This window comes from Cladophialophora yegresii, assembly GCF_000585515.1.
Source record: "Cladophialophora yegresii CBS 114405 chromosome Unknown aczIN-supercont1.3, whole genome shotgun sequence".
Classification (NCBI taxonomy): Eukaryota; Fungi; Ascomycota; class Eurotiomycetes; order Chaetothyriales; family Herpotrichiellaceae; genus Cladophialophora; species Cladophialophora yegresii.
In genome coordinates, this window is record NW_006913047.1 from 1,967,619 (window position 1) to 1,992,423 (window position 24,805).

General features: G+C 54.7%; 15 protein-coding genes across 15 annotated transcripts; 9 read left to right on the forward strand and 6 right to left on the reverse strand.

The window, feature by feature from the left end:
- Nucleotides 1-266: 266 nt before the first annotated feature.
- On the forward strand, nucleotides 267-1,497 carry A1O7_04431 (uncharacterized protein; the record flags this gene model as incomplete). Its single annotated transcript, XM_007758442.1, has 4 exons — nucleotides 267-678; nucleotides 734-853; nucleotides 915-1,122; nucleotides 1,188-1,497. 4 exons carry the CDS (start codon nucleotides 267-269, stop codon nucleotides 1,495-1,497), a joined length of 1,050 nt encoding a protein of 349 aa, XP_007756632.1.
- Nucleotides 1,498-2,323: 826 nt separating this feature from the next.
- Nucleotides 2,324-3,024, forward strand: A1O7_04432 (uncharacterized protein; the record flags this gene model as incomplete). The annotated part of the gene is made up of 3 exons (XM_007758443.1): nucleotides 2,324-2,713; nucleotides 2,798-2,925; nucleotides 2,982-3,024. 3 exons carry the CDS (start codon nucleotides 2,324-2,326, stop codon nucleotides 3,022-3,024), a joined length of 561 nt encoding a protein of 186 aa, XP_007756633.1.
- A 906-nt stretch (nucleotides 3,025-3,930) lies between these two features.
- On the reverse strand, nucleotides 3,931-4,524 carry A1O7_04433 (uncharacterized protein; the record flags this gene model as incomplete). Its single annotated transcript, XM_007758444.1, has 1 exon — nucleotides 3,931-4,524. One exon carries the CDS (start codon nucleotides 4,522-4,524, stop codon nucleotides 3,931-3,933), a length of 594 nt encoding a protein of 197 aa, XP_007756634.1.
- A 254-nt stretch (nucleotides 4,525-4,778) lies between these two features.
- On the forward strand, nucleotides 4,779-6,109 carry A1O7_04434 (uncharacterized protein; the record flags this gene model as incomplete). The annotated part of the gene is made up of 2 exons (XM_007758445.1): nucleotides 4,779-5,478; nucleotides 5,562-6,109. The coding sequence occupies 2 exons, from the start codon at nucleotides 4,779-4,781 to the stop codon at nucleotides 6,107-6,109; spliced, it is 1,248 nt and encodes a 415-aa protein (XP_007756635.1).
- A 233-nt stretch (nucleotides 6,110-6,342) lies between these two features.
- On the reverse strand, nucleotides 6,343-7,760 carry A1O7_04435 (uncharacterized protein; the record flags this gene model as incomplete). Its single annotated transcript, XM_007758446.1, has 2 exons — nucleotides 6,343-7,362; nucleotides 7,413-7,760. The coding sequence occupies 2 exons, from the start codon at nucleotides 7,758-7,760 to the stop codon at nucleotides 6,343-6,345; spliced, it is 1,368 nt and encodes a 455-aa protein (XP_007756636.1).
- Nucleotides 7,761-9,396: 1,636 nt separating this feature from the next.
- On the forward strand, nucleotides 9,397-10,175 carry A1O7_04436 (uncharacterized protein; the record flags this gene model as incomplete). Its single annotated transcript, XM_007758447.1, has 3 exons — nucleotides 9,397-9,453; nucleotides 9,508-9,841; nucleotides 9,892-10,175. The coding sequence occupies 3 exons, from the start codon at nucleotides 9,397-9,399 to the stop codon at nucleotides 10,173-10,175; spliced, it is 675 nt and encodes a 224-aa protein (XP_007756637.1).
- Nucleotides 10,176-11,162: 987 nt separating this feature from the next.
- On the reverse strand, nucleotides 11,163-11,420 carry A1O7_04437 (uncharacterized protein; the record flags this gene model as incomplete). The annotated part of the gene is made up of 1 exon (XM_007758448.1): nucleotides 11,163-11,420. One exon carries the CDS (start codon nucleotides 11,418-11,420, stop codon nucleotides 11,163-11,165), a length of 258 nt encoding a protein of 85 aa, XP_007756638.1.
- A 636-nt stretch (nucleotides 11,421-12,056) lies between these two features.
- On the forward strand, nucleotides 12,057-13,392 carry A1O7_04438 (isocitrate dehydrogenase [NADP], mitochondrial; the record flags this gene model as incomplete). The annotated part of the gene is made up of 2 exons (XM_007758449.1): nucleotides 12,057-12,345; nucleotides 12,401-13,392. 2 exons carry the CDS (start codon nucleotides 12,057-12,059, stop codon nucleotides 13,390-13,392), a joined length of 1,281 nt encoding a protein of 426 aa, XP_007756639.1.
- A 957-nt stretch (nucleotides 13,393-14,349) lies between these two features.
- Nucleotides 14,350-14,970, reverse strand: A1O7_04439 (multiprotein-bridging factor 1; the record flags this gene model as incomplete). Its single annotated transcript, XM_007758450.1, has 2 exons — nucleotides 14,350-14,652; nucleotides 14,803-14,970. 2 exons carry the CDS (start codon nucleotides 14,968-14,970, stop codon nucleotides 14,350-14,352), a joined length of 471 nt encoding a protein of 156 aa, XP_007756640.1.
- Nucleotides 14,971-16,088: 1,118 nt separating this feature from the next.
- On the forward strand, nucleotides 16,089-16,952 carry A1O7_04440 (uncharacterized protein; the record flags this gene model as incomplete). Its single annotated transcript, XM_007758451.1, has 1 exon — nucleotides 16,089-16,952. The coding sequence occupies one exon, from the start codon at nucleotides 16,089-16,091 to the stop codon at nucleotides 16,950-16,952; it is 864 nt and encodes a 287-aa protein (XP_007756641.1).
- A 914-nt stretch (nucleotides 16,953-17,866) lies between these two features.
- Nucleotides 17,867-18,409, forward strand: A1O7_04441 (uncharacterized protein; the record flags this gene model as incomplete). The annotated part of the gene is made up of 1 exon (XM_007758452.1): nucleotides 17,867-18,409. One exon carries the CDS (start codon nucleotides 17,867-17,869, stop codon nucleotides 18,407-18,409), a length of 543 nt encoding a protein of 180 aa, XP_007756642.1.
- A 147-nt stretch (nucleotides 18,410-18,556) lies between these two features.
- Nucleotides 18,557-19,770, reverse strand: A1O7_04442 (uncharacterized protein; the record flags this gene model as incomplete). Its single annotated transcript, XM_007758453.1, has 4 exons — nucleotides 18,557-18,781; nucleotides 18,848-19,318; nucleotides 19,391-19,700; nucleotides 19,757-19,770. 4 exons carry the CDS (start codon nucleotides 19,768-19,770, stop codon nucleotides 18,557-18,559), a joined length of 1,020 nt encoding a protein of 339 aa, XP_007756643.1.
- Nucleotides 19,771-20,459: 689 nt separating this feature from the next.
- On the forward strand, nucleotides 20,460-21,557 carry A1O7_04443 (uncharacterized protein; the record flags this gene model as incomplete). The annotated part of the gene is made up of 4 exons (XM_007758454.1): nucleotides 20,460-20,511; nucleotides 20,563-20,716; nucleotides 20,775-21,429; nucleotides 21,492-21,557. The coding sequence occupies 4 exons, from the start codon at nucleotides 20,460-20,462 to the stop codon at nucleotides 21,555-21,557; spliced, it is 927 nt and encodes a 308-aa protein (XP_007756644.1).
- A 473-nt stretch (nucleotides 21,558-22,030) lies between these two features.
- On the forward strand, nucleotides 22,031-22,632 carry A1O7_04444 (uncharacterized protein; the record flags this gene model as incomplete). The annotated part of the gene is made up of 2 exons (XM_007758455.1): nucleotides 22,031-22,271; nucleotides 22,313-22,632. 2 exons carry the CDS (start codon nucleotides 22,031-22,033, stop codon nucleotides 22,630-22,632), a joined length of 561 nt encoding a protein of 186 aa, XP_007756645.1.
- A 324-nt stretch (nucleotides 22,633-22,956) lies between these two features.
- A1O7_04445 (uncharacterized protein) lies at nucleotides 22,957-24,420 on the reverse strand (the record flags this gene model as incomplete). Its single annotated transcript, XM_007758456.1, has 1 exon — nucleotides 22,957-24,420. The coding sequence occupies one exon, from the start codon at nucleotides 24,418-24,420 to the stop codon at nucleotides 22,957-22,959; it is 1,464 nt and encodes a 487-aa protein (XP_007756646.1).
- Nucleotides 24,421-24,805: the final 385 nt, after the last annotated feature.

Sequence of the window (24,805 nt, forward strand, 5' to 3'; positions counted from 1 at the left end):
AGGCATTTCGTGGCCGCCTTGAGGTGGGAGCGGCCATTGGGAGCTTTCGCTCGCACAGTAGCAATGCAACGCACAACGCGAGATGCCACTTCCGTAAACCCCGCTCACAAGTCGGTAAGCCCTCAAATTGCCATTGCCATGAACCTTTACTCTTTCCCAACACCATCGTTACCACTGTACGGTCGTGAAACTGTCTCTGGGTCCGCAAGATGGCACGTCCAGGGCCGCTCGAACGCGCCAATCGCGTTGTGACGGGCACAGTCACCATGCCTATTGCCCTCGTCCGCTATGCAGCGACAGAACCACTCTTTACAGGAGCTCTGCTGGCTGCTCTGACCAGAGCACCAGTTCAATACCGATCACGCTTGCTCAAGCTTCTGGGCGATGCCGGACTGTCGTCCGAACGGACTGCCCTCTTGATCAAGTCGCTGAAGTACCTGCTCGCCATCGGCGTGGCCAGAAAGCTCAACCAAGCACTTGACAAACTTGCCCTCAACCATTGGAATTTCTTTGGGAAGCCAGGCGCGCCGTTCAATTGGAGTGCCGTGAACAAGTCCGAACTGGTTGTCATCACTGGCGGATGTTCCGGTTTTGGATATGAAATGGTCAAGGGCTTCTCCAGGCATGCCAGGGTTGTCATTCTGGACATCTCTCCCCTCCCAGAAGAGCTGAAGAGAAGTAAGCTTTTCGCTTGAGGGCAAGCATCAAACTATCCCGCTGACCGTCCAACTAGTCCACGATGTACACTACTACCAGATCGACCTGACGGATTTTATCGCCATAGAGTCAACAGCCGACGCCATCCGCAGGGAGCATGGTGATCCGACCGTCTTGATCAACAATGCCGGTATAGGTAAGTGCATTTTTGGCCACCGGTGTCTGTCAGGCGGTATACTGACCAAAGTCATCTGAAGCGACTGCCACCAGGATCATCAACACCGATGCAAAGTTGAATGACCGAATCTTCAAAGTCAACCTTGCTTCTCACTTCATCCTGATCAAAGAGTTCCTGCCCGCTATGCTGAAAGCGCGGAAGGGCCACATCGTCACCATCGCGTCCATGGCCAGCTTCATGGCCGCACCGGGCATGGTGGACTACTGCTGCACAAAGGTTGGAGCATTGTATCTGACCGAAGGCATGCTTCCCTGCCCGTGAACACCACGTGTGTCCCAGCACTAACTCGGAGCGCAGGGCTCCGAAACGAACTCCGCGTGTATCACGGGGCCGAAGGCAAATGCATTCAGACGTCGTCCGTCCACCCCTCGTGGCATGCAACCGGTATCGTCAAGCCCTTCGAAGACAAGCTGGAGAAGTTCGGCATCAAATGTGACCCGGCGTCGAATGTGAGCGACGCCGTCGTCGAGCAGGTCCTCGCCGGCAGGAGTGGCCGGATTTTCGTGCCACGGGCGGAAGAGCGCAGTACGGGCGTGAGGAATTTCCCCGTTTGGGTGCAGGACGCTCTCATCTGGATGAGTCAGAAGCGATTTCAGTTTTGACGGGGAATATGCGCAGCGGTAATGTTGGTTCCCTCGGCGGTGTCCAGGGCTGAAGCGTGGACATCATGATTTCGATGTATGGATTCGTGCTCACTAATCTGCCATGCATGGAGAATGGGAATTTCGGTTTAACATGTATCTTTCTTCTCCTGCGTCAGAAGCCAAAGGTTAAGGTCGGTTTAGCTCTTTGATTGCCTTGCCTTTCCCTGATGGAGCGGCAGATGCATACCCATAGGTACCTAGGTAAGTAGACAAAGGAGCATATTCACGGCGATTTCGACTCTATGATCAAACTTATCCCTTGTACTGCGAATCGTGAGAGACCAATGCGCTCTCTCGCCCATCCAGGTAAATCGCTTAACGTAGCCGTGCGATGATTGGGTACCGACTCGAGGCTCAAGTGGATACCATGAATGCATTCCGGGCAACCTCCTTGCGTACAGTGAAAGGAAGGCAAGAGCGCCCATCGCTTGAAATCTCCTTTCACTTGAGTCTTCCATTGCTTCATCTCAACCATGGGAAAACCCCTGGCCGTCACCATGCTCGCGCTCACGCCCACGCGCGGCCGAAAGTCCATACTCTCCTCCCTTGGCATCATGATAATACTTGTATACATTCTGTGCTCCCGTCGTTCTTCTTCACAGCAAGCATTGCCACTGATAACGGGAACGTACCAGTACTTCACGGAGATCAACTTTAAATATCACACACACACACTTTTGGCGCCATAAGTCACTGTGATCCGAGGTTCGCGCCGTCGCAACCACTCGGTATCGAGGAAACGAAGAAGACACTTCTGGCGCTGATAAACTCCTATGCCGCAACAATGAAAGATCTTGGCGTAGAGACTTGGATCGGCCACGGAACTTTACTCGGATGGTATTGGAACCAGAGGGTCCTACCCTGGGACAATGATATTGATGTCCAGATGACGATGGAGACACTATCCCGGTTGGCTGCTCGCAATATGAGCGAGTATCACTATCCAGCAGGATCTGCTGATCAGGACACGCCAAGGACGTACCTTCTAGAGATCAACCCGCATTACAGGACAGTGTCAACCCGGGACGTTGCCAACAAAATTGACGGTCGCTGGATCGACACCACGAATGGGAAGTATATAGATATCACAGCCGTGCACGTCAGCGCGGGCAAAGCGGAGCATACGCCATTCGACCAGGGCGTTCTCTTCTCCAAAGAGGGTCATCGCTATTTGGTGCGTCCAGGCAAGCAAGCCAGCGCTTCCAGCCAAGATGATTGAATGCACGAACGCGAGGAAGCTGACTACTCTTGACTGCAGAGTCAGGAGCTGTTCCCCTTGCAGAACGAGAGTTTCGAAGGCATTGCCGTGAGAGTACCGCGCAAATCAGCTAAGATTCTTTCTGAGGAGTATGGCGAGAAGTCTCTTACTAACACGCGCTTTCACTGGTGCGCCCTTGCCCTTGCCCTATTTTCATTCCGTTCACTGATCTCCTATTGGATAGGCATCGTTTCAACAAGACTTCCAAAATCTGGGAACCCGAGTAGTCTGTCTTTGCTCCACACTGCCAAAGCAACTCTCAGCCGACTCGGCTTCCAAAACACATTGATGTGTGTATTTTGACAAGCACGAGATTGTAGCTGCGTTATTTTGCGAATTGGATGGGAGAGCAGTTGGAGTCCTCAGGTGATGATGAGAGTTGTGATGGCTTCCACGAAGGGATTGACGACCTAACGTTGCAACTTTTCCAGGTCCGGAGCAGCAGTACCGACATGAGCCTCGTCGAATCATCCGCAGGAAGTCGTAAGCGGATACTAACACCTGGGCAAGACCATGTGTAGGCCTTGTGCCTACTGCTATCAGCAAACATCTCACTTTGCCAGGACGTTGAGGTGTTGCCGTAAAGTCGAAACTGGGCCAGGGAAAGTATCAATTTGACGAGACAACCATAGTACGGGGAAGTAGACGCTCGGGTATCGAGCACCATAATGTGCATTTTCGAGACCACGAGCATTGGCGAGGGTGCCACGGCACAGCAATTACTTTTGTGGAAGCAGGCGGGTCGCACCGCCCCTACACTGCGCTGGACACATTGGATCAGGATATATGGTTTGGCTGTGGCTGGACTGGGATGATGTTAGATTGGTCGTTCTGATATGGTGTTCAGGGTGACTTGCTTACCATCTTAGCGATCGCATCTGCATGGAATTTAAACAGAGAGCCGGTCTCCTATAACGTGGGACGAAGCACTGCCCTCATCCCTTGATTGTCTGCGGCGAACAGGGTGTCTTGAATAACTCGTTCCCAACCTCGATAAATTACGCCTCGGTCCAAGCACCGTACTCGAACACCGTGTAACCGAAACGAAAGATGGTAGGGTAGACCAATTCCAAACCAGAGCCTGTACATGGCTGTGTTGATCGACCAGAGAACCGTCTGGATTCGAAGACAATTCAATCAATCTGCCACCCCATCTCCTCGTACATAACGTCCTGCAAACCACGCTTATACTTCCCCTCTCCGGACCTCGGCGGCGGCCACTTTTTGGATTTCCTCCTCAGGGCCTCCACCTCGGCAATGGCTGAGGCGAGATCATCCACCTTTCCGTGGATCACGTATTCCTGCTCGGCAAGGGCCTCGGCCAATTCAACCTGATGGTTATGCAGAAGATCCGTATTGGGGACGACCACAATCGGCGCCCCGATGCGGAGGGCATCAAGGATGGAGCCAGAGCCGGCGTGGCTGATGACCATGCCTTCGGTCTTTGGTGACGAGCCCTTCACGGCCCGCATTTCGTCTGCTAGGCCTTCCTTCTTGAAGCCAAAGCCTGAGACTTGGAAGCCATCGTGTGGTTCCTGTTCGTTTAATAGCTGGACTCCCTCGCGGTATGTGTTTTGCCCGCTTTGATCGCCATATTGGATTTGTAGCTGCGAGTAGCCGGCTTCACGAAGTGCCTTGATAAATACCGGTTCCAGAACGGCACGGACTAGACTGTTGAAGGGCGCGGTTGCGCCTACGGCGACAAAGCATCGTTTCCCGGATGTCATGTTCATCTATTCGGAGTGCAGATTTACGAGCTTGGGGAGTGATAGAAGACAAAGCAGGACGAGTAGAATGCGAGGTACCAGGTTCGAGGACGGAGTGGTTGAAGTGTTCCACGGTGGAGCAAAGTCCCGAAAAGCGACGTTGCTTCTGATGAGCTTTTAGACCCCGAAACGCAGGAAATTTATGTGCAGCGAAGCTCTTTCCACATGCGCACTGAGAGTACTCCGTACTGCACGAACAACTCGAGTGGTCAGAGATGGCCACACCAGCACGGTACCTGTCACGGACACTGTTCCAGGTCGGTCGGCGAATACCAGTGAAGAGGAAGTGCCAGTCCGCAGCCTTTGCGCGACCTCAGATCCCAAACCGGAGCATACAATGTCGAAGACATCTCTCAACAACCATCGCCCAGCGAGCAGACAACAGTCGGGATCCCTCAGCGTCCGACGGCGCCCAGACCGAAGATGCACTCGACGACTTTGATTTCGACAAAGAGCCCGAAGGCGGCTACCAAACGCCCAGCTCGCCCATCACGGTCGCGGACCTCGACGCCGACGAACTCGCCGACTTCAACATGCTCTCCCCGAAAGACCAGGTCGCGTACCTGAAACTGCAGAACCACTATGCCGCCGAGTTCGAGGCCGCGGGGATCGACGTCAACAATGACCCCGAAGGCGAGCTCCCCGACCCGGTCATGGACAAGCTGGTCATGGACGTGGAGCGCAAGTTGGACAGGGAGATCGAGCCGCTCGACTTCCCGGACATCCCGCTGGCGAATAAAGACAAGGGGTTCTGGGCGCTAGACGAAGAAGACGACGAGTTCGCGCAAGTCGAGGACGGGGAGGAAGAGTGGGACGAGAGCGCGATCACCAGCGTCGCGCACAGCGAGTTGGACTTGCACAGGGAGATCAGGGAGTACACGCGCGTTATTGCCTGGGATATGCCCTTGTTACAGAGTAAGCGTGCCACACTGACTCCACTGCTACAGCGATGCCTGGAGGCTTTGCTATTGGCGAGAAGTCGACTAACGGGTACTCAGAGTTCGTCAAACCGTTCACACCACCCTCGGCGTCCACGCCCCTCCGCTTCCGCTACACCACATACTTGGGCGAATTCCACCCGGCGGCGCGCAAAGTGACGGTGCAGTTCTGCACAAAGGACCTCCCTAACCTCACTGAGCAACAACGCCAGAAACTTCTGAAGCTCGTGGGGCCGCGCTACAACCCTGACACGGACGTGGTCAAGATGTCGTGCGAGCAGTTCGAGGCTCCCGCGCAGAACAAGCGGTACTTGGGCGATCAGGTGAAGAAGTTGTTGGACGAGGCGCGGAACGGGAAGGATAGCTTTGAGGATGTCCCCCTCGATCTCAGGCATCACAAGTCGAAGAAGAGGGTCGAGTTTCCTGAGGCGTGGAAGCTGAAACCCTCCCGGGTCAGGGAGTTGTTGACTGCCAGACAGGAGCAGATGTTGTTGGGTGAGGCCCAGGCGGCTCATCAGGGGTCGGCGTTGGATGGAAAGGAGGTGGTGCATGAATATGTCAGGCAGATCTCAAGACCGGTGGCGCTCAATGCGCAGAGAGCCGTGTAAAACAATGTTCGCTTTGTATAAAAGCATTCTTACTAAACCTGGAACCACTTCGGATCTGTGCCAGACCTGTGTCTATGAAAAACTTGAAAAGCAGAACCAGAATAATGGGGTATCTCGTGAAAGCCACGTCCAGGCTATGTTACCGTGGTTCCTCAATGCAATTCAAGCCGTCCACTTCTCCATATCATTGCCCATGCGCCGTGATCATCGTTAAAGGAGGCATGCCCATCAATCTAGTCCTTCCCCACAGTCTTGCGCGTGCTGCGACCGTTTCGCCCATGGGCCTTCTTCTTGTCGCCAGAACCGGAACCAGGACCAGACTTGGTTTTCTCCTCCTTGCCGCTGCCACTCTCTTGCCCCTTCGTTACAATTCTCTCCTGGAGCATACACGCCTTAGCATCTGCGCTTGCAGCAGCCCAACGAGCCTTCTGCTCTTCCTCCCATCCCGCCTGCTCACGTTCCCTGATCTTCACCATCTCGGCATCGGTCATTTCAGTACAGGAATTGCTCGCCATGTCAGCATCAAAAGCAGCCGCCATGCGCCTGTCGCGGCGTTCGCGTTCCAATGCTTTCTCCTCGTCCGTAAGGACACGAGGAACGCGTTGAGCACCAGTTGCGACACGGCGTGGGATGTTGGGTCGGGAAGTTTGTTGGTCACCACTATGTCGAAGACCTCGGGACGGCGCGCTGTTGATGTGGGCAGCGATTGTCCGTCGAGTTGCAACAGGATCGACCCGGGTACGAGGCCCAGACTTGCTAGGCAAACCACTGATATCGTTAAGAGTAATTCCAAAGCTCAGGCCGTTTCGTCCACCATTGACCCTCAGGCTGCCACAGCCATGCGCCTGGCGGAACCAATCTGGCAGGTCGCGCATACCGGTAGCTTCAAGGACCGGGATGCTGAGGGGCATGACGTGCTTGAACTTACAGCCGGTCTGGGTGAAGCTACACTCGCCGTTCCGGAGCCAATAGGAGCAGTAGATTTTCTCTCCGAAGGCGGGCATTTCGGGATTCTCGTCGTACTCAGGTAGAGACTTCTTGGTCAAGGTGGACAGGCCTGGGGTCGGAGTAGGAGTACGAGTAGGAGCAGCGTGATCACGCCAGGCCAGCAGGGCTGGTGCGGCCGGCGCAGGAGCTACCGGAACGGGTTTGCCAAAAGCAGTCATGTCGGGAGATGTCGCACGCGATGAGTTCGTTTCCTCGGTAGCTGAGGTTACTGAGATCTTGGAAGGTGGGCCAGAGGCGATGCTCGTCTGCGAATCTTTTAGCGATTCCAAAAGCATTGACGAGAAGGAGAACTTACTTCGATGTTCTTGCTGGCATCAAGACCAACTTCTTGGTTTCCAGAAGGTGCCGCCAGATCCGCCGTGCGCAAGCTCGGTGTGCTGGCTGCAGAGTCCGGCGTAGACTTCGAATTGGATGGACCAAAAGGAATTGGTTTCGTGTTGTTGATGCTCTCGACCACGTAGAATTGATGTCGAGCTTCGGCAAGACCAACACCGGTCATGCCACCAATCTCAAATGCGCTCAGTGTGCGTGAGACCCCTTGGATTTGCACATGGATTGGCAGCTCATCCATGGCGATGAGTGGAACCATGGCACCGTTCTGGCGGGTGACGAAGAACTGAGGTTTAAGCTGTGGACTGGCCATGACTATCGCTGCTTGATTGTTGCTGGATGAAGCAGATACTGGTATGGTTGGCAGTTGGGGGTAGGAGGAGATCTGTCGATGGTTTAGTATATACCCAAGATTGCCAGTGGGAACTCAAGGCAAGCGTGGTCATCGGGAAAGTCCAGGTGAGGGAGCAGAAGCTTTATAGTCGGGAAGAAAAGTTCGTGTGAGTACTTGCGCCACTGCCTTTGGATAATGGTGACAGTGATTTCGTGAAGATGACCAGGGAGGAGGTGAAGCAGAAAGAGAACCATGACCGTGTGGCAGGTGCTCGGTAGGTTGTCTGGGGAAGGCAGTACTTACTCTGATTCACACAGTAAGCCACTATAGATCGGTCAGTGATGTCGTGGATGGCGATGACAAAGTCTGGCAAGGTCGCTGAGTTTTCCTTTCAGTCAGTATAGCAGGCTCCGCTTCAGCTGAGTCGTGAATTGGAAGATGACGATTCATTCTGGACAACGGGGCCGCAATTCACAACGATATATACTTCGTCCGCTCACGCACTGTCCACCGTTTGACCATTAACAAACGCCTGGCACAGCAATCCAAGACGGCGTGTTGATGTTTTAGTTGACAAACCAAGCGGGCAGCTCCAGAAGTGGCCAGAGATCAAACGCCGGAGCGCAGCGTCAACAAGACAATGGACCGACAGAAACAACCTCACAGATGCACAGGCAGGAAGCATATTCAAGCCAAAGAACCCGTGTGTTTGTGTGTTGCAGGCGCATTTCCAGGCCATACACCTTTGCAGCGGGCAGATGATGCAGCTCTTTGAGAATCGTGTCTATGCGCCTGCAGCTCGTACAGACAGGTCTGCCTACTTAGTATTCAAGACCATTCATTCATAGCGACAAATTGTTCATGCAAGGTACCGAGAACAAAGGAAGTTGCGTGGGAGGAACTTGTGCTATTCATCCTGATAAGACTGGGTACTCCGTAGAGACAGTTGAATTTAGACGCACGTGGCACAGTCAGCGGCGTGTCGCCAGTTTCGGCTCCTTACGGGATAGAATCTCGGCCGATGCACCAAGAAGTTGGAAATCTGTTTTGGAGCCTCCTGGCGAAGGATTCCGGAAGCCAGGAACCAGTAAAGATAGGCGTCAGCTGAGCTGCTCAAACTAGCCAACAATAGGCAATCCCGATATGTCCGGCGCTGCATAATTCTGAGACATGGATTACTTGGTCCCAAGTTAGGCATCCCTTCTCCTGTTGTGCTCACCTGGCAGCCCGTGTGATGTCTCTGTCGGTGCTGGTCCGTCCTCTCGAGCCTTAAGCCACAGCCCACGGAACGGCTAAGGTAGCCCAGGGAACCCTGCGTCTTCTGCCACGACACCGCCATTGGAACCAGCTAAGTTAACCAGCAGCCCGGACTCGCACCGATTTCGTTCCCCATCGCCCAATTCGTTTAACCAGTCATCTTCGCTGCCTGCGCCTCACCTCCAACCTTCTGCCTTTCCACCTGTAACCTGTTAACCTCACCACCTCCTCAAACGGCCAACGACTCACCACACCACCCGAGGTTGAGTTCACCACTCTCGTTTCTATCCTCCTTCGGTTCTCATTGTCGATCTGCACCAATATACGCGTTCAAAGCCCAGAGTTCTCGCGCGATACTATGGCCACCGAGGCCTCCATCGCTCTCACTAACCGCTCTCTCCGTACCATCCGTACCGTGGGTAACCACTTGAGTGAACGCCTTTCGGATCACCAGGCTAATGCTCTATAGGAACTTGAATTCCTCTGCGATACCAATGTCATCTCCTCGGAACAGCTTTCATCAATCCTAGCACAATTACCCGCACAGACACCGCTCCATGCTCCTTTACACGGCCAAGCCAATGGCGCAACAAACACACCCGTCGACCAGTTCTCAAACATGACCCTCAAGGAAGGTTATGTTCCTGTGCCAACGCCTGCCCCATTACCACCTCCAGCCTACGTGCCGCCTCCCATACTCGCTATTGCGTCTGCTCTGTATGCCTATTCACCTACGGACACGGGAGATTTAGCGCTACAGCAAGGGGATAGGATACAAGTATTAGAACACATGAACAATGACTGTATGTACCATGATCGACTCAGGGCTCATCGTAATGCTAATGGTTTACAGGGTGGAGAGGTCGAAACGAAAGGACCAACTTGGAAGGTATCTTCCCTCGAAGTTATGTCAATGTCATCGAGGACCGACGGCCGCCCATGATACACTCCTCATCAACAGACTATGGCAACATGCCACTCCAAGTCAGCCAAACTGGCTCCAGCATGAACCCGGATGGCCGGAAGTACAGCAAGCTGGAAGAGCAAGGCAAGAAGTTCGGCAAGAAGATGGGCAATGCCGCCATTTTCGGCGCTGGTGCTACGATTGGCAGCAACATCGTCAACGGCATATTCTAATGATGGGATTTACGTTCTTATGTTGAACTCATGCAGCCTTTCCCATTCGAAATGGATATGGCTATGAAATTGTGCTCGCAGTCACTCGCGAAAACGGACGGGTAGAATCCCGAGCGAGCACTGCAGATGGAGTGAAATGGGCAATTGTCTTCGAGCTGGAAGCATTGATCGATCGAAACAGCATGCATGGGGAAATGGCGTCAAAACAGGATAAAAAACGGCGCTAAACAACTGGGTGCTCGGTCACCGATTTCTTTGAACGTGGCTGATCATGGGGGAATTGCGTTTCCTGAGACAATTGCCTTGTGCCCTATATTTCTTTTGTCCTTTCGAACCATTCGCCAAACTGCGAGTCCGCTGGGTTCAAGCATCGCTGCTGGAGATGAGAGACGGACCACTTAGAGCCACGAAACCCAAGAAGGTGAAGGAAGAGTGTGAGCATGCAGATCTTGTACGGACTGATGACGACCCAACTTTTCGAAATTGATATGCAGGCAGATTTTCATTACCTGCACATACTGTATTTCTTATCACCGAAAGCGAGCTCGCGACGACGAAATCAAAACTTCCACATTCATAACATTAGGAGTATCCTTCGATCTTCAATCATCACTCTGCATTCGGACTTCTAGTCGTTTCCAGCCACCCGTTTTTGGCTGCTCTGCAGATCATCAAGCTCGTGTCATGCAAGGCCACTCCTTCCGAAGATATCTGGCGTGTGAGCCGAAAAGCTTGGTCGTTTCGACAGGAGGCTCGGCCGTGAGACGCCCGCCCGCGTAAATGATGTGCCGGGGTTGTGATCGGTGTGTGAAGTTCCTCCAAAGCTCGGTCTGGATTAAAATGTCCAGACAGCAAGTGAAAGCACTTTGACTGTGTGAGATGCTGTCTCTCCTTCTTTGGGGTCTTGCAAACCGCTGTCCCGACCTGCCGCACTCCACCTGAAGGTGAGATTCTGGCTGATGAATTTGATTTCCATCCCAGCGTCGATCAATCCTCCTCCCTCTGTGGCGGTGGACCACTCGCCCTGATCATTTTCTCGATCATCTGCCCTCTGACAATCTCACTGTTTTCACCGAGCCCCAATGCCATATACGAGAGAAGAGGAGGATGGCCGACATAAGAGGCAAGGGAGTCGCGGACGATGTTCTGGGACCACTCATACCGAGTGGTGTCTGCATGGCCAGTTCCGACATATTTCGCCTGGAGCGACTCAAGTTGTTGCAAGGTGCGTAGCTTGTCGGCCATGTTCGAGAATCGCGGCGAAATAGGCGGGTATGGATCAGTCTGTTTCTTTTGGGTGCAAATTGTTGCCGACGAAGATCAAATGAATTTTGGGTGAGCGACTATACGCGACCTCTCGGAGCCGAGCGCTTCTCCGAATGCTCCAATTCCGCCGCCGCCGCTGCCGCCGCAGACCCCGCCCCACGCCTTCCACTACGTATGAGGCACGAAGGCACCACCTCGGCTTTTCACATCGCCAGGTCCCTCCCTCATCCGATGGAACCTCGAAACAAGGGAGGTTGTATCCGTGCCGAACTATCGGCGCACTTCTCCTCCAAGCTCTGAGCTGTCGAGAAATGGGTTGACTTGATTCTTCGGTGTCGCCAATCTAACAGCCTCGGGAAAGAAGACCTCACCTCGATTGACGTACCCTGGCCTCTGCATTTGTACCCTTCCTTCCCTTCATCTAGACTGGCGCTCTCCCTCCCTCCTCCCCACATGAATTCTCTGCGATCTGCGCTTGCGGGCGCCGCCACCAGAAGTTCCACCCGTTCGACCAGATCCATATACCACTCGTCCTCCCCTCTCTCTCTCCGAATGGCTTCCAACGCCTCGACCAGACTCGCTGCCGAACAACGACGTATAGACGGTTCACGCACCATGGCCTCCTCTACCTCAGCGACCAAGATCAAGGTCAAGAACCCCGTCGTTGAGCTCGATGGCGACGAAATGACCCGCATAATCTGGCAAGATATCAAGGACAAATTCATCCATCCATACTTGGACATTGATCTGAAGTACTATGACCTGGGCCTGCCGTACAGAGATGAGACGGACGACAAAGTCACCGTGGAAGCCGCCGAAGCGATCAAGAAGTACAGTGTGGGCGTCAAGTGTGCGACCATCACGCCTGACGAGGCAAGAGTCGAAGAGTTCAAGCTCAAGAAGAGTACGCTCCTTCCCACCCTCATCTGTTCGATCCACGTGCTAACATGCCCGAAAAGTGTGGCTCTCTCCCAACGGCACAATCCGCAACATCCTAGGCGGCACAGTCTTTCGCGAACCCATCGTCATCCCACGCATCCCCCGTTTGGTGCCTGGCTGGGAACACCCCATCATCATCGGCCGTCATGCCTTCGGTGACCAGTACCGGGCCAAGGACACCGTGATCCGCGAGGCTGGCACACTGGAAATGGTCTTTACGCCGAAAAGTGGCGGTTCTCCTCAGAAAATAAAGGTGTTTGATTTCGGCGAGACCGGCGGCGTGGCGCAGACGCAATATAACACAGAGGACTCGATTCGGGGCTTTGCGCACGCGAGTTTCAAGTTCGCCCTCGACAGGGGATACCCCTTGTACATGTCGACGAAGAACACGATCCTAAAGGCCTACGACGGGCGGTTCAAGGACATCTTCCAAGAGATCTACGAGAGCGACTACGCCAAGGAATTCGAGTCCAAGAAGATCTGGTACGAGCACCGACTCATCGACGATATGGTCGCGCAAATGATCAAGAGCGAGGGCGGCTTCGTCATCGCCATGAAGAATTACGACGGCGACGTCCAATCGGACATTGTGGCCCAAGGATTTGGATCTCTAGGCCTTATGACCAGCCAGCTGATCACGCCGGATGGATTGACCTATGAGAGCGAAGCCGCCCATGGGACGGTAACCCGCCATTACCGGGAACATCAGAAGGGCCGTGAGACATCCACCAACCCGATTGCCAGTATCTTCGCGTGGACTCGCGGACTGGTCAAACGCGGCCAGCTCGACGAGACGCCCGAACTGGTCACCTGGGCGGAGAATCTCGAAAAGGCCGTCGTGCAGACGGTCAACGACGACGGCATCATGACCAAAGATCTCGCGCTGGCGTGTGGGAGAAAGGATCGGGAAGCGTGGGTTACCACCAGCCAATTCATGGAGGCGATTGAGAAGCGATTCAAGAAGAATCTCGAGAGTGAAGGGCTCGAGGGGGTCGCGAAGGCAAAGGAGTAAACTCCTTTTGCATGGAGAGTGAGGGGAGAAGACCAGCATCGACTCTGCAGAGTGCCGAAGGTTGATTGGATAGACAGCTGCTAAGGCTAGACGGCAGAAATGGACCGGAAGGGATCACCTCAAACCTCTCCGCGCTGTGCGCCTGTGGATGAACGGATGGATGGATGATTGAGGAGTGCGGTTGTGGGAGATGACGCATTCTAGGGCGCCTGGGAATGGATGAACGGTCGGACTTATTTCCTCAGCATAAACCGAATCACAAGTCTTTTTTCGCAAAGCTTTGGGTTGATGCAGTGTTTGTTTCCTTGTTGTGGATAATTATGCTTGCCTGTATGCGCGAGGCATCGACGATGAGACACATATATCATCAGCATGGCCGCCATGGTGAAGGGAAGCAGGCAAGCAAGCGCGCAAGCAAGGAAGTGGAGGCCTAGCATAAATGTAGCATGAAAACGAAGATGAGGAATTAATCCTGGCCACGGAGCCCAACGTTCGATGTGCTGTACGCATTGCCTATCCCTCTCGCTGTGCTGGGGGACGCTGTCATTAGATGGCTGGAAGGGCGCAATGGATTCAAATTGGGCGCGGATTTGAAGTCTGTATCTCAGATAACTCAGGCTCCATTTGGGCGCTGAATGAAGATACCATTTGATCAAGGCAAACTGCAAGCCTGCGTCCCCTTGCGGTCACTCAGGGCACATGTGCCTAAAGGCACACACCAAAGTGGAATAACCAATACCGTGTATGCATGTAAGCATGGCCCACTCGGTTCCGATCCTGATCCCGGTGTGGATGCTGGTTCATTCTTCGGCGTCAGGAAGGCCAAAACCCACCACACGCCACTGTGAACGTTGACAGCAGCACAGAGCGAAGCCCGAGCCTCCATCGTCGTTGGTTTCTTTACTCGCCGCTTTGAGCGCCCGTAATGTAGATATCTGGTCTGGTAGACCTTCTTGCTCACTTCTTCTTCGGGCCCCCGAGGGGAGCCCCAATATCAGTCCCCCGCAGCTTGACGCCCAGCACTCGCTCCAGCTTCGCGAGCAGTTGCTGGTCCGGGGCCGCCGACCCGTTCTCGTACGCCTGGATCACACTGGCTTGGGTGTTGACCTTGTTGGCCAGGTCCTTCTGCGTCATTTTGGGAAGGATCTGGTTCCGGCGGGCGATGATCGCCTGGCCGACCGCGTGGCCGACCGTCTTGGGTTTGATGATCTCGTCGGAGCGGTCCACTTTGGTGAGGTGCTGGCCTTCGGTTGCTGATTTCTAAGGAGGACATTGTTGTTAGCTTTACTCTGTCATGTTCGCAATTCACATTCACGGCTGTGGTGTGGGGAGAGGGGTGGCAAAGCTAAAGCTACATCTAGAGCCAGAGCCAAAACCCAGAGCCGGGAAAGAGAGGAGGATGTCACTTACAGTGTTGGCGCTGGAGAATTTCTTCTCGGTGCCGATGATGGCGCCGGACCGTTGGGCGGCGTTGAGGGCCGATTTGCCCTTCACGACACGTTCGCGGTCGACGCCTCCACTGCCGGGGCCGCGGACCTTGCTGCCAATGCGGGTGACGCTCTCCCAGTCTTCAGACATGGTGTAGGACGTGAGCGGAGGGGAAGGGTGGAAGTGGTGGTGAAAGAGTCGGGTGCGTGCGAAGTGGCGGTCTCGTGGGGGGTTGGTGGTGGTGGTGATAAGTCGAAAGACTGTCAGGCAGTACACTGTGTTCAGGAAGAGATGGGTGGGTGTGTTGTTAGATGGAGACTACTGTATAGGAGGGAGATGTGAGAGGGGTCACTGGCGGCGAGAAACAAATATCGGGAGTTGCAACAAAAAGTCAAGGTGGTTAGTCTTTTTGTCTGCGAGATCAGCCTCATGCATCTAGAAGTTGCCATGCGAGTTGACTCAACGAACCCGCCAAGCCCATTGAGTCATTCAGCCCCATTCCGGACAACGGAGCCCCGGGGCACCCCGGAGATATAATTTATCCGCCACCGCGTGAGGCTGGTCGGATATTTGCACACTACTCCGTATGTCCACTGAGAAACTATTTGCGCTGGTACTTTGGCCACGGGCATGTGATGCGCATGGTGCAAATCGACACGGGCTAAATTGCTGGTACTCCCGGTCCCCGGAGAACATCCGGACATCAGTGCTTCATAACCGTCAGCCAGGCCCATTGGAGGCGCTCTCTTGAGTGGCGTTTGCCGACTGACTTGAACTCGACTTGGTAGTAACCTATCTCTCACTGATGATAGTGATGTAGTGGAGGCAACATTGCTGTCTGAGCTGGCGTCACAGGCAGTGTGCCACTTTCTGGGTTCGGTGCTGGGTCCGTCCATCACTGAAGCGTCGTCCTGGACGGCTTGCAAGCACAACAATCACGCACCTGATCGGGAAATTCTGGAGCAGCCAATGACACACGGCCTCCCCTACGGCACATCCTTCATGAATTGTGTCCGCACGAGGCATCGTCCACTGCACTTTCTTGTAATCATATCGAGGAGTCGATATGACTCTGTCCACCAGTACGACGTTGCAGTATGCTGACCAAACTTTCTGGTGAATGGCGAGGAAACAGGCAGAGGGGCAATGAAATATATAAAATGGGACGATCCGACTGTCCATTATGAGGTCTACTTCATCTCTGTCACCCTTGCCAGGACTTCAGACATTCTACATTGGGATCGGAAATCACCGGGCATTCTCTGATCATGTCGACCTACGAAACCACCAAAGACAAATACGTGACCATCAACGGCATCAAACATGCCTATCGCCTCTTCGGCCAAACCACCGGCACGCCCCTGTTCCTCCACGTCCACTTCCGCGGCAACATGGACTGGTGGGACCCCGGCTTCATCAATCCTCTCGCGGCACAACGGCCCATCCTCCTCGTCGACAATACCGGCGTTGGCCGTAGCGAAGGGGAAGTCGGCACCACCTACGTAGCGTGGGCTCAGACCATCATCGACGTCGCCAAAGCGCTGGCCATCCCGAAGCTCGAGGTCCTGGGCTTCTCCATGGGCGGGTTCGTGGCGCAGCGGATCGCCATCCAAGCTCCCGAGTTGACACGCAAACTTATTGTCGCGGGCTCGGGCCCTTCGGCCGGCGAGGGCGTCGTAGGCGGCGATCCGAAGTACTTTGTCGAAGTAGCCAGTGGCGCGACTTTTGAAGAGTTCCACTCCTCCCTGAAGCACACGTTCTTCTCGCCCTCGGAGCGGAAACAGGCCCTTGCAGAGGAATGGATCCAGCGCATGGTCAACGCACGCAAAGATCGCGCCCCTTTGCTGGGCAAGAAAGGCACCGAAGCCCAGATCGCGGCCGTGCAGCGGTGGTTCTCGGACGAGCACCGCGACGAAGGCTCCTACGACTTCCTCGACAGGATCACCGCGCCCACGCTTGTGGCGAACGGGTCTAATGACCTGCTCGTCCCGACGGAGAATAGCATCGTGCTGTGGAAGGGGTTGAAGAATACCGAGGCCACATTGCATTTGTATGCGGACAGTGGGCATGGCTTTCTTGATGAGTACCATGTGCAATTCTCGAGGCTGGTCAATGAGTTTTTGGACGAGTAAAGGTTCGGTGTGATCTAAAGGCAGTTCAGAATGCAGTCACTGTGAGCTCTTGTCGAAGGAGAAGCTGTAGTATCCCTTCCAGAGTTGTACTGTTGGAGTGCATCGGGTCCTGCGACGGAGCGAGCGCGGGATATAATGTCAAGAGACTTTGTAGCGAACGAGGATGCAACTGAATCCTATAGTACCATTCGGACGCTTGGACTCCTATGATTCAGTTCTTGGCCGTTATGCCTCAAGGTCCTCATCCAAGCGCTGGTGTGGCTGTCAATTTTCTTGCTGGTTGAGTTCGCCCATTGAGCGGTTGAGGACCTGTTCGCGTGAATCACCATGCACGGGCAATCTATACATCACCAGTACCTCCCGCATCTTATGGAAGAGTTCATCGAGACTTACCAGCTCGTCGCTGCACACCGACACTGCCATGAGGAGGCACAATCTCGAACTCAGTAACCACGGCAGAAGCACTCTTCCAGCCCTGAGCATCTCTCAACCTTACCCGAAGCACAAGCTCTATCTTCCTCCAGAGATCATCAACGAGATCATCTCCTACTTCGTCCCGCGACAAGGCTTTGTGCATCTCAAACGACCCGGACATCCACACCGATTTCGCCATGATCGACGCCCTCGCAAGAACAAGCCGCCCAGTCAGAAGTCAAGTCCTCCACAATGCGTACAACCGTCCCCTGCGCATCGTCATAACCAGCGGAAGGGACTGTATCTGCAACGGTCGATCTGACAGTTTCCTCTGTCCTCTGCTAAGCAAGGCTCTTGCCCTGCCGGTGCTGAGGTTTCGCCAGATCAAAGTCTCGTTCGCGCCTGACCTGCACGCCGAACCATGCGAGTATGTCTATCACCGAATATGGCGCCAGGTGGAACCTCCACTGGACAAACACGGCACAGAGATGTCCGCCAACATGTACTGCATTGAGGGCCAGTCCAAGGCTCTGGCCAGGGGATTCCAGAGGATCTTAGAACCGTACACGAATCCACACACCCCCAGCTTCAGCTTCGAGTGGGACGCAAGCAAGGGCGTCGCGGAAGCTAATCACCAGCGGGACCTCCCTTTGTGGAATTTCCGCGACCTTCGAGACATGATGATGAGCTGGCGCTGGGTCAAGGCCGGGTGCTTCGTGGAACATCAGATCATCCTGCCAGAGCAGGTGGCGACTGGGTGTTTGGACGAGTCCAGCCGGGAGGCTTTGAGGTCGCCTGACTCGTGGCGGGATGGTGAAGAGACTCTCGAATCGTGGCCCGCACCACGGAGTCCGTCGGAGCTGCTCGGACAGACTTGGCAGTTTTGCCCGGACGATTTCTGGTCCGATTCGGCTTGGTTCATGCAGAATCGTCGCCATCACCGGAGGTTAGGACTTTGCATGCGCTTCCTCGTGACATTGGAGCAATCCGATAGTCCTGAAGGAGGGTGGTTATATCGTGCAAAAGGGGCTCCTTGGGCCTGACCAGACGTGGCATACCGTAGCAGCAGTTCGTCACTGAGGGGAGTTGCACATCACCACATCAAGGCTCTTCGCACCTCGTCATCCACGCTGTATGGAGCGAGCGACCCTGGCCAGGCCTTATCGCACGCATTGCTTGCACAGAGTCCGTCAAGACGTATTGAGCGGCACGCTCCTCTGGAATTCCCAGTACCCAGAGCTCGATAGTCCATGGACGGCATGATAGCCCAGAATGCCCTGGATGAAGGCCAGGATCAGCGACACATTCACTGCCGCGTTTCGCTGATGATGGTCGAACGGCTCAATGGTCAATGAGTCGTGAAACAAGCCGAGACCAAGTTTCGATTCGTGCATCGTGATGCGCCAGTATGGAATCTAAGACTTGTCAGTTGACCATGAACCCAGCAGGGAGCTTCCAACATTTGATTCCAAGGTCCTAACCTTTCGAACGTCCTGGAGATCGGTCTTGATCCACCGCTGCAAGTACTCGCCCAGAAGTCGGAGGCTCGGCTCGTGTGTCCCATTGACAGTTATTTTGCTTGTATCGTGCGAGATTACATGCATCAGGAACGGAAGCGTTGTCTGGAAAAGGATTTCCGGTCGCGGCAACGTCTGAAGAGAAGGCAGGTCCTTCAGGATCTGCGGAGGCTGTTCGGCAGGGCGCGTTCTGATGTTCAGACTCATGCTGTCGCCGTTGGAGGCCAATTCAGCCCAGTCATCATCATCATTGTGACTCTGGGCGGATTGGACAGGATCGGAATATTTGGCCGGCTCGAAAAGGGTCTCGAGATCTTCTGCGAAAGCTGACGGTGCAGCGCTCAACGCTTGGGATGAAGTCTTTTTCGGTAGCGTTATGATGAAGGCGGATGTATCTCCGACCCAGGATGTTTTCACTCTCGCTTCGTCGGCGACCTGCACGATTAGCTACTGTAGCTGCCTGCATATATTCGCGTTGTTTACTTAGTACTAAGTGGACGAACTCACCTGGATTGACAACTTCACCTTCTGCACTCGTGATAGCTTCTCAAGCAACACTTCGGTCCAGGCTTCGAAGCTGTCGTCTTCCAATCTTTTAACAAGGCTGTCGGACCAGGCTTCAATGACTTTCGCGATGCTTGGGACGAAAATGGCTTTATCCGGGTAGGCAGACTCCAGTTCGGTCCAGAGCATATGCCACTCTGGTTCGCACGATACAGGATAGCCTATGACTTGGGCCAGGTACTTCAAAGATCCCTGGACGGTGCTGTCGGCTTTCTCGAAGACATCGCGAATGTCCTTTCGGACCTGCAAGGGTCTGTGCAATCGTCAGAGCTTGTCCCATACACGCGACGGATGCTGCGTTTTGCCTACAACTGATGAGACATGGTGCGGGAGCTTGAAGGAATCCTCGTCGAACGGATGCCAGGTCGCTTTCTTTATCGAGAGCACCTCTAGGCCATGGCAATCGCCCGTGTCTTAATTCCCCATGCCGAAAAAGGGCTGCTCGGCTATCTCAGCCTGACATCTTCGGCATGTTGCTGCGGAGCTGAGTACTGTACTGTATGTTGACCGAAGACCAGAAGTCGAGACCAAAGGCGCAAATTCAACTTGAACGCCTCTTGGGTCTTCCCGTCCCTGGAACAAGTTCAGGCAAACGAGCGGTGTAATGTGTTGCTTCGCTAATTACAGCATTCGCACTCCACCACCGCATCTTTGGCCCCGCGAGGCTTGCTCCCCAGCCTCGAGTGAGCCGTGCCCAGGCCTAAGAACACCATAAGCGCCGTGCTAGCTTGCCTCGAGCTTGCCTGGGACAGCCTCAATCTGGCACGTTTCTCACTGTACTTCGGCATTGCAACGGCACGATTCCGGCCCGTTAGTCTCTAATTCCTGGGCGCTCGCCTACCAAGACCACTTCGGACTCTGGCCTACGCCACAGGGGCCCTGCTCCCGTGTTTTGACTTCCACCATCACTTCCATCAGATTGACCAGCAGGGTGCATTTACTGTAGTGGCGCTGCATAAGATCGCAAGACCGCCCCAGCCAAGATGAAGGACACTCTAGAACCTCGCAAAAGATGCCTCTCAAATCACCCGTGGACAAATTGCCGCTGGCCGTTCGCAAGAATGGTAAGCACAGGACCGCAATACCGTGCAAACATGACCACTGATCCATAGTAGTGCGTGACGAATGGGACTCCAAGAGACCAGATTTCGAGGATCGGATATCCAGAACTCTTGGACAGCCATGGACCGTGACCGCCAATTCAAACCTCTTGTACGTCTATACCGAGGACGAGTCCTACAAGTCACGGATCGGCGAAATCATAACCTGGTATGTATGCCGCCCCTAGGAGGCAGAGATGCCGTACGGCTCTAAGAAGATCTGCCAGGTACATCGAACCCTTCTGCTCCAACCTGGAATCTTTCGTCCAATCTTACGGCGACGATGGGAAGGCCGAGCTCAACTCGTTGTGCTCGAAGCATCAGGTCGAACTCGCACCACAACTCGAAGACACCACCTTCACGTATGGCGGCCTTCATATCAAGGACGGTGTCCTCCGTCTTGTCTTCGCGGAAGGATCTCTGGCCGTTAACACCAACGACGTCAGTCAAGGGTTTCAGGACGCCCTCAAATTGGCCGCCGCGTCGTCTGGCGGCGCAAATGCTTTCAGCATCAACGCCAGGCAATCTGTGCGCGGATCCTACGACCCGGAGATCGGAGCCCTCCAAAAGGCCATCGGCGAGCTCGTGAGAGTTCCGGACATCAAGCTGAACCCGGATTTCGAGAAAAATGCCGCCGTGCTGATCCAAGCGGGCGACAAAGTCCGGTCTGACTGGGACAAGGTCCTCGGCGGTGCCACCTTGGCGTACTTCGACGGTCTGAAGTACCAGCTTGAGCGCGCCGGGTTCAAGGACGACGACATGCTCCAGGAAGGATTTCAGGAAGGCATATCGAAGAACGAGATTGCGTTCCGGGTGGTGGAGAAGCTGGAGAACAGCAGCTATCACGAGACGCTGGTCGAGGATGGAGTGCTTGTCATGCAGGTAAGTTCTTTCGCGAGAATCAGTCGTGAGTTGTGCTTGACTAACACTCCAACTTCGATTAGACGACGCCGGAACACTTTTGGACAAACACGTCTGACGTTGGCAGCAATATTCTAGACTTACTCTGAGCGATCCGAGTATGGCTCCTGGTGCCGGGTCGACACGGCGACGGCTATGTTGTTTCTCTCCGCGACCTCTGAGTCTCTGGCAAGGATAGTAATCGTCTCGAGTCCCACCAATTGCCATGAATTATAGTATTGAGCTGATGACAAGACTGTCCTTCCTTTTCCGACACAGGGTTTGTCGCCCATGTGGACGCATGCTTCTGCTTAGGTTGGTCCATCCTGCCGGGTCGAACGAGACAATTCGGCGCTCATGAGTGGGCAACCACCATCGTCGTCAGAGTCACAACTATCTCAAAACACTAACGTGGTAACTGCGCTAGGCCTCTCGACCAGCTTGTAAAGTGGTAATAGGTATGTAGGTATGAAAAGCCCTCACCCGCAACGCATTGTCAACTTTGCAATTCCAGCCACCTGGCAGCCACAGCGTTGGTGATCCTATCTTCGCCCATCAACGATTTCCACACTTTGTTCGCGCCATGGACGTCCTCGCCGAGCTTGAATCCATGGCCAATAACATTTCGCTAGCAAGCGAATGCATCGTCTCCGACGCCGACATCGCGCGGTGGCAGCGCCTATTCAACTTCACGAAATCAGAAGCCGTACGCCGCATAGAGGACTACCGGAACGACTACACCAAAACCAGGACCTCTGAAGAGCTGTGGACAACGATCCGCCCCACCAAGGAGGGGGGAAGGCTTCGACCGCGAAAACCGAAGAGTACTCGCTCGCGCATCAGCAATGTGTACCTCGCCCCCTAGAAGCCCAGCACCAGCAAGACACCTCCGGCACATATCTCCTGCGCCTAGAGGGTCCGCTAGACACAGCACAGAAAGTCAAGACAGCCGCGGGCCTGGCGGACGTGCCCGCCACCACCGCCGGAGTGGGCGGATCCGGCGCATGTACCACCTTTTGCGAGCTCGACGGCCGCGCCAAAGCAAAGATTCTTGCCTGCGCGTGGGAAAGGCCTTTCTCGTCCGTGCTCGCGAGCAGGAAGATGCACTGCGATTTTACGAAACAGACAAGTACGAGGTCGTCGGGTGTCGCAATGCCACTGCTGGGCGTATACTCCCGGGTCTGACTTTTCGGTTTTGCGGCTCGCAAAAGGAGCTGGATTAGCCTGCACCGACGACGAAGAGATCTAGGCGACCGTTCCGGTGGTTGGTCTACGCGAGTTAGTACTGTACTGTATTGTACAAATACGTGTATCACCAGCAGCAGGCGTAGAGTATGCCGGCTATTGGCCAGCCATTACATATATAGGCTGAGAGTGCATCAAGCGGTGTGTTTGTCGAATTTATTGCATTTAACCGTGCGAATCTCAGGCACGAAGTTCTCGTCATGCATTCGTATCTCTATGATCTGAAAATCCAAGGCTTGCTCGGCGATCTCTCACTCGCCCGCTTCATCGAAACGGCACGGCCTCCATATCGAGAGTCCCACCTTCGACGCCGTCTAGGAATTCTTTCAGACCCATACCCCAGCGCTGCTGCCCCACAGTCACAAGGTCCAAGTCGGCCGGACACGAGGGGATAGTCGCCCACTTTGATCTATCGTCAGGATCGACGTTTGAGAGACTAGGATTCTCTTTGTGGCCTTTAGCAGCCTGCTCATCCTGACTGTCTGCCAAGTCAGGCAGATCGAGCGTCGGCTCCTTGTGATGAGCACCTTCGCCCGAGCCACCGTTTCTTCTGCCCAGGTCCTTGCCGTCATCATCCAGCCTAATCCGCCGCACCTTGACGAGAACGGGAATGACCGCTCCAGTACCCAGGCCGAAGTCTCGATGGCCCAAGACGCGTAACATGGCGGCGATGGCGCCAGAGTGGCTCGTGACCGAGACGCTGTCCTTTTCGGGCCCCAGCATCTCGGCATCGGACATCAAATCGTCAAAGAAGCCACGCATTCGCTTGTCCAGCGCCGAGGGTGGCTCCCTACGGTCGGACGTCCAGAATTCGTCCCGCTCCGTAAGATAGACGTCCGCGTCGACGTTGTAGCTCGGATACCGTGCGCGGATGGACGTGACGCTGCCGCGCCTGTCGCATGTATGGATTCCTGTGCCTTCGCGGGCCTTTTCCATCACCACGGCCTTTAGTCCCGCCGATCCCACAACGCTGTCGAAACTGAGTTGCGCGGTCTGGAGCGTGCGGTCGAGCGGAGACACCAAGTAGACGTCTGGGGCACGCATTTTGTGGCTAGCAGTCTGGTTCTTCCAGAAGGTGTTGACTTGTCGGGCTTGTCGCTTGCCTTCGCTCGACAGCGCGGCGTCCGACCAGGTCATGACGCCGTCCGGGTCGCCGTCTAGCGCGCTGAAGTGGCAGTCCCAGGCTGTACTGCCGTAGTACCGCTCCGCGATGTTGTGGTAGCCGTTGCCGTGCCGGCCGAGGAAGAAGACGAGGTATCGTGTCTGTGTGGCAGAATGTGAGGCGTGGCGCCGTTGCCGTGTCCCTCGCTGGTTCTTGTGTGCTCCATCTTCTTGTGCTTCTGCGTCGTCGTCGTTGTCATCATCTCGCGCATCTTGGTTCAAAGATCTAACGTGGTGTTCGAAGCGCTGCCACTGCGTCATCTCCTGGCCCTTGTTCGGTAATGATCCATCGGACTCGTACGCCCGGTCAATCAACCCAAAGTTCACGTTCGGAGCCATGAAGTCGAAGGTCGCGGCGTCCGTGGACGGGTCGTCCTGCAGGAAGTACCCTCCCAGAGTACTGTATTCATACGTGTATCTTTTCGTGGGCGGTGCTGCTTCTTGCTGGCCCCCATCGTGAGTTGAATCATCCGCGCCGTGTGGCTGCGCGTTGGAGTCAGAATGCGAACCCACCACTGCCTGGCCTGCCGGCGTCTGAGTGGATGAGCCTGTTCCTGTGTCCGCCATCTCGAGTAGACCGCAGACCACGAGTGAGACGGTGAGTAGGAGGAGGAGCTGGACGGCGACGGTGATTCGACAGATTCGGGGTGGTCCTCTCCACCGACGGTGTGCTTTGCGATGTGGAGAGTAGTATATCATTTTGGCATCAGGGCTTTTACCGATAAGGGCGTCATTGTGAGGATGTTTGGTACTACGCGGAACGGGTGGGTGATCGTGCGTGAGACGCGTAGAACCAAGTGACTTTGAGGTTCATCAGAGGTATTGACGGACAACGGTGGGATGAGATGGCAATGGCGGGGGTCACCACCCGAATATCAGCCGACTCATACTGTATACATGACATTGTGACATTCCGTGCAAGTGATAATTAATAGGAGCAGAAGTGTGAGGA